This window comes from Rhipicephalus microplus, chromosome 6 (assembly GCF_043290135.1).
Source record: "Rhipicephalus microplus isolate Deutch F79 chromosome 6, USDA_Rmic, whole genome shotgun sequence".
In the NCBI taxonomy this organism is placed as follows: domain Eukaryota; kingdom Metazoa; phylum Arthropoda; class Arachnida; order Ixodida; family Ixodidae; genus Rhipicephalus; species Rhipicephalus microplus.
Genome location: NC_134705.1, coordinates 108,638,511 through 108,655,453, shown reverse-complemented (window position 1 = coordinate 108,655,453; position 16,943 = coordinate 108,638,511). Strand labels below are relative to the sequence as shown.

Genomic DNA, 16,943 nt, shown 5'->3' with positions numbered 1-16,943 from the left:
CCCAGCGCGAAATATAGGCGTGTGTGTCAGCATCCACCTCCTTCTCTGCACGGGGTAAAGCAGGTGTGGGAGATGAGAGCGCGCGTCGCCACATCGTCACGACGTGGCGACGCACGCTCATTGAGTGATCTTGCTCCTAATGCTCAAAACACGATACTCCCCCCGAGATGCCCGTCATCAGCGGTAAGTGCTAAATATAAATAACTTGCCGTTTGATTGTTGAAAGAGGTGCTGCTTTGTAGCTAAGTGGGCACGCCTCGTATTTACACTTCAGAGGTCTGACGTTGAATTTCGCGCATCGAAGTATTTTTCGGGATTATTTTCCTTTTACTCTGTTTTCATTGAGATAGATACGTATACATATACGGTCACTGACGGCGACGCTGATGTCGACGACAACAGTAAAATCCAGCAGATTGTCCTTATAATTGCTATCGCAATAATATTGCTCCGATTACGGTAACCTCTAAAACATGCTGTCCAGATGAACCATCTTGTGGTTTATTGCAAACGATGCTCCAGTCAGAAATTATCTGCTTGTCTCGAAGATTATACTTTCGCGCTTCAATTGGCGTAACACACCTAGGTGTGTCACGCAAAGAATTACGTAGCCTTACAGTAGCATATTATTGGTAATCTTGTGTCATGTGCTTAAGCTTTCAAGCTGTGAACTATGCTTTGCATGCAATTTTTGCTGCAATGTCTTCCTTGATGGCAATTAGTGCAGTTCACTTCCTCTTGTGTGGTGGTAAACATACGTAACTGTCAACATGATCACATACCTTGTTCATGAGACTGTCCTCGTTTTTCCTTGTGCTGACAGTTTTGTTTTCATTTTGTACCTGGTAACATTGTTATCACGCGGCTGTCCCAGCGACGGACACGCATGTTAAGCTTGAAAAGACAAAGCTTCCTAATTTGGTATGTTTGTGCTCGCCAAAACTATAGAGGCGTTTTTTTTGAAAGAGCCTAATGAACTTCAAATGAAAGTGAGAAAGGCGATTTTTTTTTCTACTGGCAGAATCGTTCACCTGCTCAAACAAATTTTTGCCAGTATGTTTCCCTTCGTTAAATAGCCCAAACCTATGCTGTGGCTATAATTTATATAGCAAAGTACTGTTATTATTCTGAAGTGAAGTTTGTATTTGGCTGCTACAGATTGAAACATTTCATTTGAACATTAATTAGCTTGTAAATGGATTGTGAAGCGGGTTGAATGCAAAGTATAGCAATATTTTGCAATAGAATTGACATCATACATGTGCTTACATCTGAGCCGTGCTTTGACGCAGGGGTGTACTGGCGATTATTAGACTTCAGGACGAAGTGGGGCTTTTTGGCAAAATGCGCACCATTCTCGACTGTCATCAGTGTTTTATAGTTCCTGGCATCGATGGAAGGCATTCAAAAGTATTCCAGTTCTTTTTTTTTTCTTGCCATTTCTAATCCATTCTTCTTCTTTAGGAAATACATAGACGCCTAACAACTTCATTTTATGCCTATTTTACTTCAAGTGTACCGTGTTGGATAGAACGGAGGGCAGTATAGTGGTGCGCTAAAGTTGGCGAAAATCCCCAAGAAGCAAAATTATGCAGGTAAGTCAGCTTGTCACTTTTTACAATCGAACTTTGTCATTCAACGCCATGTCCTTCAGTAAGTGCACCTCAGCTTACAAAAACCTGATTGTGAAACGAAAACACAATAACGAAGTAACAAACATGCGTATGAAACATCTTGGGGGAGTTCATTTTAGTTCTTTTGATCACACTAGTTGGCGAAGTGCTGGGTCAATAAATGTGGCTCACTTTTCTTGAAACTGTTCGAGTACTTGGCACATTTTCGAATAGAAACTGCTGTATTGAGTTCCTGGTACAATGAGAAATTGCCACTTTTGGTTATAACTGTTCTAGAAACCTAAGATATTTAGATACATTTTACGTTCTAGTGAAACATACCCTAGTTTATTTTTCTGAATTTGGTTCTTCTAGAAAAAATGTTTCAAATAATCACAAGACTTGGGTCGTCTATAACCTACTCGAATGTGAAAGAGCTGAGTTTTCATGCGCTTTTTATCTACACCGTTTTTGTAACCGGTGCTACTTTTGGTAGCTTTTGAATAAACAGAAATTCTGGTCCTACCCGTAATGGTAATTTGTAGAGAGTCTTCGTTCGACTAAAACATTCAATTTTGAGATGTTGCTCTCACCATTCAAATCATGTCTTCTTCTCTCAGAAAATATATGCCACTTGGCCGATCAGGCTTTGAAAAATAATTACTAGTCCTTTTTCGAAACCTTGACCGGAAGTGCGAAAGTACCACAAGACACTTCTCCACTTTTCGCCAAGCTACAAATTGAACGTTTTTGGGCACTTGTGTAAACTAATTTACATTTACATAAGCCGAACTAGAATACGAGGCTGAAAAGCATCTGGCTTTTTTTAATATTATAAAGTTTATATAAAAAACAGTTTTGTATCATCAAGTATTGTAAATAAACATCACAATTGTAGTTTTCGTCGCATGCTGAATACTTTAGTCTCGCTTCAGTAGAACTGGATTAGCGACCATTTGGAAAGTCACGATGCTCAGTGGACAGCAGGTCTTAACGAACAAGTGCGTAAGTAGAAAAACAAATAAAATAGACGAAAGAAACACTAAACACAATTTGAAATGAAATTCGAGCTACAACGTAACCACTCCATACGTTGGTGATTTCATAGCCATAAAAGGTTTCGGCACTTCTTACGACCAGGTTTCACAACTCAATCTCAAAGTCTGACGACTCTTTAACAAAATAGAATCAAGCATCATGAAGCCCTCACACATTTTAGAAGTGTGACAGCTTGGGCTAGTTGGTATGACATGAGGATAGTTATAGCGCGAGAGCAGAACGTTGATTCAGAGACAAGAAGGACACGAGCGCTCGGGTCATTGGTTCCTTTTTTGTCTCTGTGTAGTCGTTCTGTTCTCGCAATATAGCTATCGGCTTTCACACAATGTGGCGTAGCCTGTGACAAGCGATGGCAACAGTATTTTATGGCTGAAGCCCGATCCCATTTGTTTAATACAGATTAGCAGTCGTGGTAATTACAATATCTGTCTATAACAGCAGTGATCACGTAGATTGTATTAGGTATAAGATACAAAACTTGCCCAGTACTGATCTTTATCCTTTGGACTTGGGGCGCGTTCAGGCTGAAACAATACAGAACAAAAGGTAAAAAAAGAGAGGCAAAAAAACAACCGTACTGGGTGTGTGTTTTTTTGCAATATTTTTGAAAATTAACCAAAATGTAAAAGTGTGCAAGCTGACGAAAGAGACTTAACGCGGCGCGGTGTTTCAACTGTTAGCTTCGTCCACAGTTTTTTTGTCAAAAACAGCATAATGTTTCAAGTAAGCAGTCAGCTGTCTTTAACATGAACATACGCTATGACGTTTGCCTTGTGTGCGTATCTTGTGAGCCTGATTGTTTAGTGCTCAGATATGTGCCGAGGGTACCGAGGCTCCCATGTTTAGTTGGTGTTTCCCACTCTCACTACTGATAACACAAAGGACACACAGCCAAAATAACAACTTAAAATCAAGACATCTTTCATTTTGTTGCTCTGCGCACGAGTTTCGGAAGTGCACAACAGGGCTTTTCGAAGAGCGCGTCACGTCACCATGGGTTACTGAAGCTAATCATATCATCTATTACACAGTACAAGAGCTTTCCTGGAAGCATCCTGACAGTACTCACTGGTGCAGCTACCATGGGAACGAGGGGGTGTAGTTAAGCCTGTCTCACCTGCCACACCTCATGCTCTCTGGACCGCCTAAAGTCCATGATCACACTCGGAGCACTTCTGCTTCTGATCTGTGATGACCTTGTACCTACATAATAAGGGGCGCAGCCAGAGTATGTGCTACAGTTTGCTCGTTCTCACATGGTGACGCTAAGAGCTCTCCATTTTTTTTGTCGCGGATACTATAACCCCACTAAGAGTTCTGTTCAAAAGCTTCCTTCTATTAGCTTCATCAAATAATTTATTTGGTTTCGATGAATAGCCTTCTCAAAAATCCTGCTTGGTGAATGCTAGAATCATTGGTAAATAAGGTTAACTCATAAATGAGCAAGGTGAAAAGAATTGTGGATGTGGTGGAAGCAGAAGTGGTCATCACGCCTGACAAAGGGCAGGAAAGAAAAATGATGACAGATGGTGGTTGGTGGTGGCAAGCATTGTTTGGTGGTTTTTAGTTGGCGGTGACGAGCCAAGGCAACAGTAGAAAAAGTCTGGCAAGTGAGAACATGTTTTAGTGGAGGGTGGGGTGATCCAATGAAGGAAGATAGTGGTGTGATATATGTGAGCGTGGCAGTGTGTAAAATCACTGTTATGTGTAAATTCCCCTCAAACGTTCAGAAAAAGTATTGCCACAGACATGTGACAAGCTTTTGCTATGCCACCGTGTTTATGTGCCATTTTGAAAACTAGAAATGACAAGAAAATTATGAAGATGATGTACATAGCCACAGAACGTATTTGAAGCATTATGTAGTTTTATTCAAGAATATAAATGCATTCTGATATAACATTTGCTTTATTATATGCTTGATAAATACTAGCGATGTAATTGGTAAGGTGAATAAATGTACGGCATAGTTTCCATATCGTTCGAGTGAGGCAATGTGAACTAGCTGCTCAACCTCTTAACTTCCGTTTTGGGATGTGATATTAGTTCTCACTTTCTTTGCTCAATTCATTATTATTATTATTATTATTATTATTATTGTTGTTTCCAAAAGGCTCTCTTTCATTTTCTTCGTTTTTCTCTGTACAATAAAGTATTAAACCATTGGACAGTGTTCACATACAGCCTACTACTTGTTTTCTTGGCCAATCCCCAAGATTCAGTATGTGCCGGTGTTTACAGGCAACAAACGAACAAACTCTTGAAATTAGTAGAGGTCGAAGGCCATTGTAGTATGCAGTTATATTAACTAGAGGATTAGTTATAGCCCAGGATTCACTTGATGGACGTATACTTTCAGTACTCCAAGAAATATAGTGCAGAGCAACATTAAGACATACAAAGTAAGCAATTCCTACAGATATGGAGGAAGATTGACTAAATGGACAGATTATCAGCACCTTAGGTTTCATTTGGAATCCTCAGTGGAGTCAATTTAGAAGGTTTCATGTTATATTGACCAAATCATGATAACGTATCTCACATTGAAACTCATATTTACACAAACCTGGTCTGGCAATATCTCCCCTGTGCAAATTCTTGCCAAAAAACAGACTGTTGAGTACTTTTCATCATGTCGAAAGTATTCATTAACTTTGAAAAGGCTTCAAGTTCTTCCATTTTTGACGGTAAATGTAAGTGTAACTGCGAAAGGTTCGCTAAGCTTCGGTGCCTCCGTTTTCGGATATTGCCACTGAAACGTATTTTATGCTATATTCCGGCAAAACTTTTGCTTTATTGTGCCATAACTGATAATGCGATGTAAATGGTGATGTGAATCAATGTATTCGATTTCGAAAAGAAAAGGGACTACTAAACTGTTTAGTCAGCCAAAATTTTCTGTTTGTAAAAATGGCAGCAGTCGTTTCTTAATATTGAGTTACTTTTATTTTGTTTATTCCTGAAGGATAGGCTGCAGTTTCGTTCTCTTTCTTTGCACTTTTAAGTAATTGAAGGACAAAAAATTTGACAGATCCCACATATCTGGGATTCAACTTAATGCGAAGCACGCGAAGGGCAGGTGGCCGTATGGCATTTTTTTATTGAGTGACACGTCATGAAATGACGCTAAATATACATACAAAGTTGCACGCAGAGACATATGTTTAAGAGTTGCAGATGTTTATATAACCAGTTTTCCACTGGTACAATAATGTCAGCTGGAAATGTGTTTTAACATTACCATAAGCTGACATGACGCGCAGATGCTCGCGAAGATGCTGGCCCTTGACAATGCTACATAAATCTATCTCAGCGCATGGCACCTCGCAACAATTGACGCTAACCCGACGTGACAGATGTATGGAAGGAGTACATAGTTAATGTTTATAAAATTGGGTAGGCAGCACTGCAATCACTCTTGACCTTTCACGTCGAATAGCCTCTATTTAAAACTATTTCCGAGACCTGGCGTGGCTCTGCGGTAGAATGCTTGATTGCCACGCAGAATTCTTGGGCTCGATTCCTGCTGGGACGACGAAATTTATTATTTGCATTCATAGAATGCCCAATGCTGCTTATGTCCAGTTTTTCTTAACGCTAACATTTATTCTAGGCTTTCCTTGGGTCGACGCTACCGAAGTCGGGTATTGCTTACCGCTCACGCGTTAAAATTGCCCATTTGTGTTCTCGTCGTTCCTGGGTAGGTGCAAAGTGTCAATCCCCTGTGGCACATACCCGCTAATCAGAGGCACATACCCGTGCGTGAATATGTGCCACTGTCTGGCGGAAAGTGTTTGACGACGTGCGCGACGAATGGTGACATCATTCATGTCTTAACCAGCGCGTCATATTTGTAAAATCGTATTACCCTCTCATGCTTATTTTGGCTCATGCCAAGTGAAGGGAGTGCCAACGAGAGCACCCAAACCTAAGCGGCTAGATAGATAGATAGATACGTTCAAAGTCTCTGAAGTTCACTAAGAGTTGCTTCGCATTTAAAAATTGAGTAGCCATCACAAATAGAGATCTACAAGGTGTTTTGGCCAACACCCTGAGTGGGCATGTGCCACAGTTGACAGGCAACAAACAAAAAACAAACAATGGATCATGCGCCCCATTTGGATCTTCATTTTCAAAGGGCGAGTCTGGCGATACTGCCACTTTGCCAATTCTATGGGTATATAGAAAACACTGAACGTTATTTTTCACATGTGGAAGATACTCACATATTAGCAGATCACTTGTTTCTCAGCTTTAAAATTGGGGCTAAATTGAACCACACAGCAAAAGTTATACCATATACAATGATTTCGTGCCTCAGTTTGGGGACATTGCCAAAAAGTTGTTTTTTATGCAATCAGCCGGCACATTTAGGCAATTTATTCTGCTTCATAATAATTTTGTATATATATATATATATATATATATATATATATATATATATATATATATATATATATATATATATATATATATATATATATATATATATGTATATATATATATATATATAGACCGGTCTTTGTCAGAGTTTGGCAATAAGGGATCAGTTGAAATTTCTTATTCACCAAGACACATTCACATACCCTGACGAAGACCGGTCCACCAGTCAAATTAGTTGTAAATGAAATCAAGAGAACGGAAATTCATTCCTCTTCCACACACACACACACGCTCATATATATATATATATATATATATATATATATATATATATATATATATATATATATATATATATATATATATACATATATGTATATATATATAGTCAAGTAGACCCTCCGTGAGCGGTCACAACGTGGTTTATTTCGACGTTTCGGCCTAGATTCTTGCCTTCTCCAGGATCCTGATTATATATATATATAAATATATATATATACAATAATATATATATATATATATATATATATATATATATTTATTGTGAGGAGGTTTATTAGCCGTTAAAGACAGCGACGAGACAGCGTCAAGAACCGTCCAGTGATCGGCACAGCAACGAACCGAAGCACGAGCCTAGAGAGCCAGGCGTTGGCGATGCTGCTCGCTGCAGGCACATCTTCTTCTTCACAATCGCCCCCGCTGAAAAAGGAGCCATCCTGGCGACTTAAGAAGTTTCAGGCAAAGGCTCATGGTACGGTTTCAGTCGGGAAACATGGACGATGTCACGTGCACGCCGGCGCATGTCGTCCGATCGGGAAACTGGTTCAATTAGGAAATTAAGCGGAGAGGGTTTCACCAAAACGGTGTAAGGCCCCTCGTACCGCGGGACAAGTTTAGAGGAGAGTCCCGGTGTTTGGTATGGGATGGCAAGCCACACAAGAGACCCTGGGGCATAGTTGGGATCCGGAAGAGAGGTGCTACAAGTTTCTTTCTGGCGTTGTTGTTCTTCCGAGGTGAACGCACGGGCGAGCTGGCGGCACTCTTCGGCCTGTCTAGCAGCATCGGAGATAGGTGGACACTCCGAAGCAGCAGGACGATAAGGAAGAAGGGTATCAATTGTATGAGAAGGCTCACGTCCGTAAAGAAGAAAGAAAGGTGAGAATCCCGTGGTGGATTGTATTGCGGTGTTATATGCGAACGTGACGTATGGGAGAACACGGTCCCAGTTGCTGTGATCAGATGCCACGTACATTGAGAGCATATCACCTAGCGTGCGGTTGAACCGTTCCGTTAGTCCGTTAGTCTGTGGGTGGTATGCTGTCGTTTTCCGATGAATGACGTGGCATTCCGAAAGCAGAGTTTTGACGACTTCGGAAAGAAAAGCGCGGCCTCTGTCACTAAGGAGCTCTTGAGGTGCACCATGTCGAAGGATAAAGCGTTGCAAAATGAAAGAGGCGACATCCTGAGCTGTAGCGCTCGGCAAAGCGGCTGTTTCGGCGTAGCGTGTCAGGTGGTCGACCGCCACTATAATCCACCGATTACCATCTGGTGTCAATGGAAGGGGACCGTAGAGGTCAACGCCGACGCGATTAAATGGCTTGGCAGGGCATGGAAGTGGCTGCAATGCGCCAGTCGCACGTGGCAGTATTGATTTACGTCGCTGGCAGTCAGGACAGCACTGCACAAATTTACGTACAAAATTGTACATGCCGCGCCAGTAATAGCGATGGCGAAGGCGTTCATATGTTTTGAACACTCCGGCGTGGCCACATTGCGGATCGTCGTGAAGGGAGGCGCATACTTGCGATCGTAAAGTGCGTGGAATGACCAGCAACCACCGGCGGCCATCGGGAGCGTAGTTGCGTCGATGAAGAAGTTGATCGCGGATGGCGAAATGGAGAGCTTGACGTCGGAGGGATCGAGATACTGGAAGGTTGGGCGTGCCAGATAAATATTCGATAAGATAGGCGATCCACGGGTCACGACGTTGTTCGGTGGCAATTGATTCAAGATTTAACGATGACTAGTACTGGAGGCACGTGTTTCCGCACGTTGGATCTGGTGGCAAAGGTGAGCGGGACAGGGCATCAGCGTCAGAGTGTTTGCGTCCGCAGCGGTATAAGACGCGAATGTCGTACTCCTGGATGCGGAGTGCCCATCGCGCAAGGCGGCGAGAAGGGTCTTTCAATGTGGAGAGCCAGCAAAGTGCGTGGTGATCAGTTACTAGATCGAACGGGCGGCCGTATAAGTACGGCCGGAAGTTTCCAAGCGCCCACACCAGAGCCAAACACTCTTTTTCTGTCACGCTGTGATTAGTTTCGGCTTTCGTCAGAGTGCGGCTAGCGTAGGCTACAACGTATTCTGAATAGCCGGGCTTTCGTTGAACGAGGACCGCGCCTAGCCCGACGCCGCTGGCGTCGGTGTGCACTTCGGTAGGAGCCGTCGGGTCGAAGTGGCGAAGAATAGGTGGGGAAGTAAGCAGACGGCGCAGAGTAGCGAAGGCAACGTCACATGCAGGGGACCAGGAGGTGAGGTTCACGTCACCGTGAAGAAGCTGGGTTAACGGTGACATGATAGATGCAAAATTGCGAACAAAGCGCCGGAAATAGGAGCATAGGCCTACAAAACTGCGAAGTTCTTTCGTGGTCGTCGGCTTGGGAAATTCTGCGACTGCTCGAAGTTTTGCTGGGTCTGGTAATACGCCGTGCTTGGACACGATGTGGCCTAGGATGACGAGCTCGCGTGCAGCGAAGCGGCATTTTTTTAGGTTAAGCTGCAGACCAGCGTTGGTCAGACAACTCAAAACGTGCTTGAGGCGAAGGAGGTGCGTAGGAAAGTCATGGGAGAAAACCACGACATCGTCGAGGTAACACAAGCACATATTCCATTTGAGGCCACGTAGCGTATTATCCATAAGACGTTCAAACGTGGCAGGCGCGTTACAAAGCCCAAAGGGCATGACGTTAAATTCATATAGTCCGTCTGGTGTAATAAATGCCGTTTTTTGTCGATCGGCTTCTGCCATTGGGACCTGCCAGTAGCCAGACCGCAAATCTAGCGACGAGAAAAATTCCGCTCCGTGAAGGATGTGACTGGCGTCATCAATGCGCGGCAAAGGATAGACGTCCTTGCAGGTTATCTTATTCAAACGACGATAGTCTACGCAAAATCGGATAGATCCGTCTTCCTTACGCACCAGGACGACGGGAGACGCCCAGGGACTGTGAGATGGTCGAATGACGTCCCTACGAAGCATATCTTTGACTTGATCGTTGATGACGCGGCGCTCTTCAGCGGAGACACGGTATGGTCTTTGACGCATTGGCTGGTGTAAGCCGGTGTCAACATGATGTTTGACTTCTGATGTGCGGCCCAGTTGAGGTTGCGACACATCGAACGAACTCCTGAACTCATGGAGAAGATCCAGCAGGTCGGCACGTTCGGTGGGAGTGAGAGTGTCGGCGATGGCGCTGGAAAACGTATCATTGGACGACTCCCCAAGTGCTGACAGTGCTTTTGGGTGGTCGCAGTAGTCGTCCGGGACATCAAACAAAAACAAAAGGTCGAGATCCTGCACGCGGCCGAGACATTTCCCCGCAAGCAATGTGACAGGTGTGGAAAGCGGATTGCTTACGAACATGTTGCTTCTTCCGGCGGCAAGGTCAATTGTTGCGAAAGGCAGCGGCAAAGCTCGACGAGATTTGAAGATATCGGAAAGCATAAAAAGAACTGTAGCGTCAGTGTAGGCGTTGCATGAAACGGGAACAAGGGCGAAATTTCCAGGCGGAATATGCGTATCTTCAAGAACGAGCAGCTTCGGCGGCTGATGAGGAGCGTCCAGTAGTGGGACATCACACAAGGGCGAAAACTCAACTTCGGCGCGTGCGCAGTCAATGACGGCATTATGGCTGGATAGGAAGTTCCACCCGAGGATGACGTCGTGCGAACAGACAGGAAGAACAATAAACTCCACGATGTGAAGAATGCTGGAGACTCTTGCAGTGCAGGCTGCGAAAGGCGTTACTTGCTGTGCGCTTGCGGTGTGAAGCGACAGTCCCGAAAGCGGCGTCGTTACTTCGCGTAATAAACGGCAGAGATTAGCGGCAATAACAGAAACAGCGGCGCCAGTGTCCACAATGGCGAAAGTACAATAACCTTCAACAGTTACTGCGACCACGTTAGCAGGAGAGGAGCGAGGGCTTAGACAGTTCGAAAACGGCGCAGTTCTTGCCTCTTGAACTGCGTTGCTTAGTTTTCCTGGTCGGAGGGTCCGGGCCGGCGACGCATGGGGGAGGGCGATCGCCGACGAGGAGAGGGTGCGCGTTGCGGCTGAAAGTCTAGGTGGTCAGCAGGCGCATAGCGAGGTGGCGAGACCGGCCCGTATTGGACGAAGGGTTGGCTGCCGGGATGCGACGACCGGGCATAGTTGCCGAACGTCTGAGGTCGACGGCGGCAGTAGCGAGCAACGTATCCGGGAGTGAAGCAAGCGTAGCAAATCGGTCGGTTATCGGGCGTCCTCCAGGGATTGGCGACTGGTGCTGCCGCCCAAGGTGCAGTATAAGCAGCCGGGTGTGCGGGCTGTGAGCGCGTGGTGTAGGGTGGTTGCGGGAGCCTACGTACAGCGTCTGCATATGTGAGCGGCGCGGCTACGGGCTGCATCTCTTGCGAAAAGGCGACAGGCGGAACCACAGGCTGCGTTGCATAGGTTAGGGGCGCGGCCACAGGCTGAACGGCTGGCGGATAGGCGACAGGAGCGCCTACCGGCTGTGCGACACCCGGGCAGTGACCACGGCTTTATAGAGGTGGCTCGTAGTGCGCACGAGGAACAGCTTGTGCAACCTCTTCAGATATAGCCGTGCGAAGCGGGGCAGGTAGACGGGTGGTGGTCTCGTGAGTAAAGGGCACTAGGGAAAGTTGGCGGGCGACTTCCTCACGGACGAAGACTCAGACTTGCTGAAGCAATGGTGAATTGTCTGGCATGGAGTCGAAGCTGGACAGCGACTCACCACCAGGCTGAGGCTGCCTAGTCAGAGTGCGTTGCTTTTTTCAACTCGTCGTAGCTCTGACACAAGCTGACGACTTCAGAAACTGTGCTTGGATTCCTTGCCAAAAGCATTTGAAATGCGCCGTCGTCGATGCCCTTCAGTGTGTTTTTGACCTTGTCAGATTCGGGCATGGTGTCATTCACACGTCGACAAAGGTCGACGACGTCCTCAATATAACTGGTAAAGGTCTCGCCAGTCTGCTGAGAGCAGACGCGCAAGCGCTGTTCTGCCCTCTGCTTGCGGACAGCCGGCCGACCGAACACTTCAGCACATGACGTCTTGAAGACGCTCTATGTGGGGATGTTGTGTTTGTGGTTATTAAACCACAATTCGGCGACGCCAGTGAGATAAAATATCACGTGGCCCAGCTTGTCGGCTTCATCCCACTTATTGTTGGCGCTCACCAGTTCATAGTGCTCGAGCCAGTCTTCGACGTCGGTCCCATCCGCACCGCTGAAGACCTTCGGCTCCCGTAGTTTAGGATGGCCAGGGCAGTTGAACTAAAGCGAAGGCGTCGATGTAGTGGCGTTGGCAGTCATGACAGGTGGTAGCGTGCGGCTTCGCAGCTCCAGGGTGTAGCAACGGGGATTAACAGCACCTTCCACCAAATGTGAGGAGGTTTATTAGCCGTTAAAGACAGCGACGAGACAGCGTCAAGAACCGTGCAGTGATCGGCACAGCAACGAACCGAAGCACGAGCCGAGAGAGCCAGGCGTAGGCGATGCTGCTCGCTGCAGGCACATCTTCTTATATATATATATATATATATATATATATATATATATATATATATATATATATATATATATATATATATATATATATATATATATATATATATATATCCTGCGTCAAGTATGTTTGAAGGCTAATATCAGGTAATTCAGCACTACAGCTTGCTAGCACAATTGTGGGGCGAAAATAGAATCGATTGACATCTTCCGCAGTATTCTCTAATTATGATTTGAATTCTTTATCATTCTGCACTATTCAAATTATCTACTTACTCTAAAATCACGAAATATTCGCCAATCCCCCAAAGTGATAATGTACCATGTTTCGTAAGGCGCAAACAAGCGAAACAGGATATTTCCAGGGACCTCTCAATTCTTAGCCTAGTACTCCTCCTACGGTGTGAGCCGCAGAAGTTGGTGAACGAGAAGAAGGATTGGTTCGTTTGTGATTCCAGTGTTGTTAGAGCATAGCATAAGTGTTATTTGTAATAACGTGAAAATATGTTTACGTGCCAAATAAGTCAATGCGGATCATTAGCCTTCCTAGACCCGCAGCCGCCCTTTCGTCCTGTCACCGTGCTAGAACGGTCATTTTTCATGCGCCACGAATAAGTGCCTCAATGCTTTACGGAGCACAGCAGCCGTTAATATTTACATATTGTAGGCTTACTTCTGTATTAAGGACTATTTACGAGGGCTACCTCTTTTCGTCCGCAGTCCTCACCCGGATAGCACTGACTACGTTAGCCGTTTCTATGGGTGCGTTTGCCACTAGTACCGGCATCTCATTGACTCTCGCTGTATTGGCCATGCTTATTAGCGACCGCTCTGGCATTGGCACTTCTGCTTCACGTGAAGATAAAAAAAAGTAGACATGATCTCGGTAAATAGAACCACAGTATTGCTGAAGAAAATGTGGGTCCCAGCTTCATAGCTTGTACACTCTTTAAAAAAAAGGGGTAGTTCTTACTAAGTTCGATTTACTAAGTACTTGTCACATATGTTACTAACCGGTTGTTAGGTGAAGTTAGTAACGGGGAGGTTAGTAACCGTTACTACCTTCACCGTTACTGACTAAGTTAGTAATGATTACTAACATAGGTAGTAACGGTTGCGAGGAAAAATTGTACTAGACACGATTATTTTGCCTCATGAATCACCCGATTTTAAACGGTCGTATTCGCGGGCATAAACATTTCGATATATTCTTGAGTAATTACGCAAAACTATGACATCCTTAACCCCTGTTTGTTCCCTAATCCACTCTGCCCCCTTCTTGTCATTACTCGCTGCATCGTCCTCAATTTAGGCTGAAGCCTCATTGTTAGTCGCCAGGTTTCTACTCTGTAGCTAAGTACCGGCAACATACAGCTGGTATATATCTTCTTCTTCAGGGATAGTGGCAATCGTTCTGTCATATTTTGAGAGTGCTTGCCGAGTGTGCTACATCATATTCTTACTCTTCTAGTAACTTGATTCTCGTAGTTCAGCTCCACGGTTATTACCAGCTTTAAGTAAACATAGCCTTTTACAACTTGAACAGCACTATTACCTATCTTGAAGAGCTGTTCCCTTCCGAGATTGTTCTACATCACTTTCGTTTTGTCCAGATTAATTTTAAGAGCCACCTTTCTGCTTTCTTTGTCTAACTCCGTAATCATGAATTGCAATTCATTCCCTGAGTAACTGAGCAATGCAATGTCATCGGCGAAGCGCAAGTTACTAAGGTACTCTTCATTAAATCTTACCCCCAACTGCTCTCATTCTAGGCCTCTGAAAACCTACTGTAAGCACACGGTAAATAGAATTGGGGAGATTGTATCGCCCTGCCTTATACCCTTCTTGATTGGCATTCTGTCAGTTTTTTCTGAAGCACTATGGTAGCCGTTGATCCCCTGTATATTCCTTCTAGGATAATTATAAATTCTTCATGAACGCCCTGATTCCGCAGTGTCTGCTTGATTGCTGATATTTCTGCTGAATCAAACGTCTTCTCGTAATCAATGAAGGCTATGTATAGTGGTTGGCTATATTCTGAGCATTTCTCTTTTAGCTAATTGATAGCATGAATGTGGTTAAGGGTTGAGTAGCCTGTTCGAAAATATGCTTTTTTTTGGTTTATTGAATTCCAATGTTTTAACTCTGTTAGCAACTACCTTTATAAATAGCTTGTATACTACGGAGAGCAAGCTGATCTGCCTGTAATTCTTCAACTCCATGTCATATTGTTTTTTATGTATTAAAATGATGTTAGCATTCTTCCAGGACTCTGGCACTCTTCCCACCAGGAAACACCTCGTAAACAGGATGCTAGTTTTTCTAACACAATTTGTCCTATATCTTTCAGCAGATCTGATGTTATCTGATCATCACCAGCAGCTTTGCCTCTTTGCGTGCTCTCCATCTCTTTTCTGACTTCTCTCATTACTGGTGGGTTGTCATGTGAGATACTGCTAGTTCTTATAGTAATAAGGTCGTGGTTGTCCCGGCGACTGTACAAATCTCTGTAAAACTCTTCCACTATTTGAACTAACCTATCTATGGGCCGGGCATGTAGCGCGTAGACAGTATAACCGCTCGTCATTAAAGGTAACTAACTGGGTTCTCAGAGAAGGCAAGCGGGTCAAGGGGAGACAGAAGGTTAGGTGGGCAGATGAGATTAAGTAGTTTGCGGGTATAAATTGACAGCAGCAAGCACATAACCGAGTTATCTGGCGGAAAATGGGAGAGGCCTTTGTCCTGCAGAGCATGTAGTCAGGCGGATGATGATGTTGATGATGAATTACGCACATAACCTCATAAAGTAGAATAGCACACATACACAAGTGCGCGCAAGAAGTACTGTTCCTTAGCGTTCCAGGAGTATTTATAGCCCAAACGTTGGGGAATGCAGCATTTGCTGGTGGGCCAATATGCTGTAGGATGTATATTTTTAGGTTAGATGCGATTATTTGCAAAACTTAGAGTTTCTTTAGGATGAGCGAAATGCGTAGTCTAGGACTTTTAATCAAGCAAAGTTTGAGAAACAAATAGTTATATATATTTTGCATAATACCACCTCAAGACGGCCTAACATACGAGACGTACGAAAGGAAGTAAGTTTACATTTATTGCCTCAATGAACTTGAATGCATTTGAATGCATTTACATTTATTGAATGCATTTACATTTATTGCCTCAATGAACTTGAATGCAATGAACTTGAATGCTATTAACTAAGTTGTTAGACGCTCTTAATAAAAACCTCTAAGGTTTCTTTAACAAGGTCATTCAATACGTGCATCAGAAAAAGTTATTAAAAGTGCGCTAAACGTAGTACTCATTGCAACCTTCAAGCGTTTGCTGACGTGGGTATTAAAATGGTCCTAAAAGGTTAGTGATAGCCCAAGAACTTTTGTAACAGCGGCTGCTACTAACATTTTGCTCATGGTTACAAGCTTTTTAAAAACTTTTTTAAGAGTGTAGCATCTGTCTGTATGACAAACGCACAAAAAAGTAAAGCAAGACGTTGACGCAAAGCTGCACGCTAGAACCAGCCAAACGATAACGTTTTGGCCATCTTTATCTGAGCAGAATAACGCTTAAGAACGTACACTAGCCCTCCTCCCTTCTCCCTCTCACAGGTAGACTTCCTTTCAAACAGAGCTCTTGAACACACAGAAAATTGGTCGCGTTGTGATAAAACACTTGCCTGACTTGGACCAGCAAGAGCCACTCGAGGAGTTGAGAGGGGCTGGGACTGTAAAGAAAATAACACGATGATCAAGCAAAACACGCAAAAGTAAACACTAACATTGTATATATTTCATTCTTATATTTATAGAACAGCTATAAACAATAATATGGATGATTATAAATTTATTATTTTCAAAATCTGCCAATCCAGAAGAAACAAGAATGAGAAATTAGAGTGATGGTCATTCTATTCCTTGCGCAATGGAATAGTCCGTCACTACATTAGGCACCTGGGCTTAAAATTCACTTTACATTAACCAGAATGTTACTATTACAATGAAGGAATGATGACAACACCAGAAAACAACAAGCATCATCGCAGAGTAAGGCACCACGAGATTGGCGCTCGTGCTACACCATCGCCCTAATCAAAA

The 16,943-nt window shown here is 44.0% G+C and overlaps 1 protein-coding gene across 1 annotated transcript in view; it reads right to left on the bottom strand.

Moving 5' to 3' along the window:
• Positions 1 to 3,130: 3,130 nt before the first annotated feature.
• LOC142765977 (uncharacterized) overlaps positions 3,131 to 16,943 on the bottom strand; it is a 91,887-nt gene continuing 78,074 nt past the window's right edge. Inside the window, exons 8-9 of the mRNA XM_075867785.1 lie at positions 16,526 to 16,573; positions 3,131 to 3,196 (exon numbers count right to left, since the gene is read on the bottom strand). Of these exons, the coding sequence (XP_075723900.1) occupies positions 3,131 to 3,196; positions 16,526 to 16,573 (114 nt within the window). The remainder of the gene's footprint in view (positions 3,197 to 16,525; positions 16,574 to 16,943) is intronic.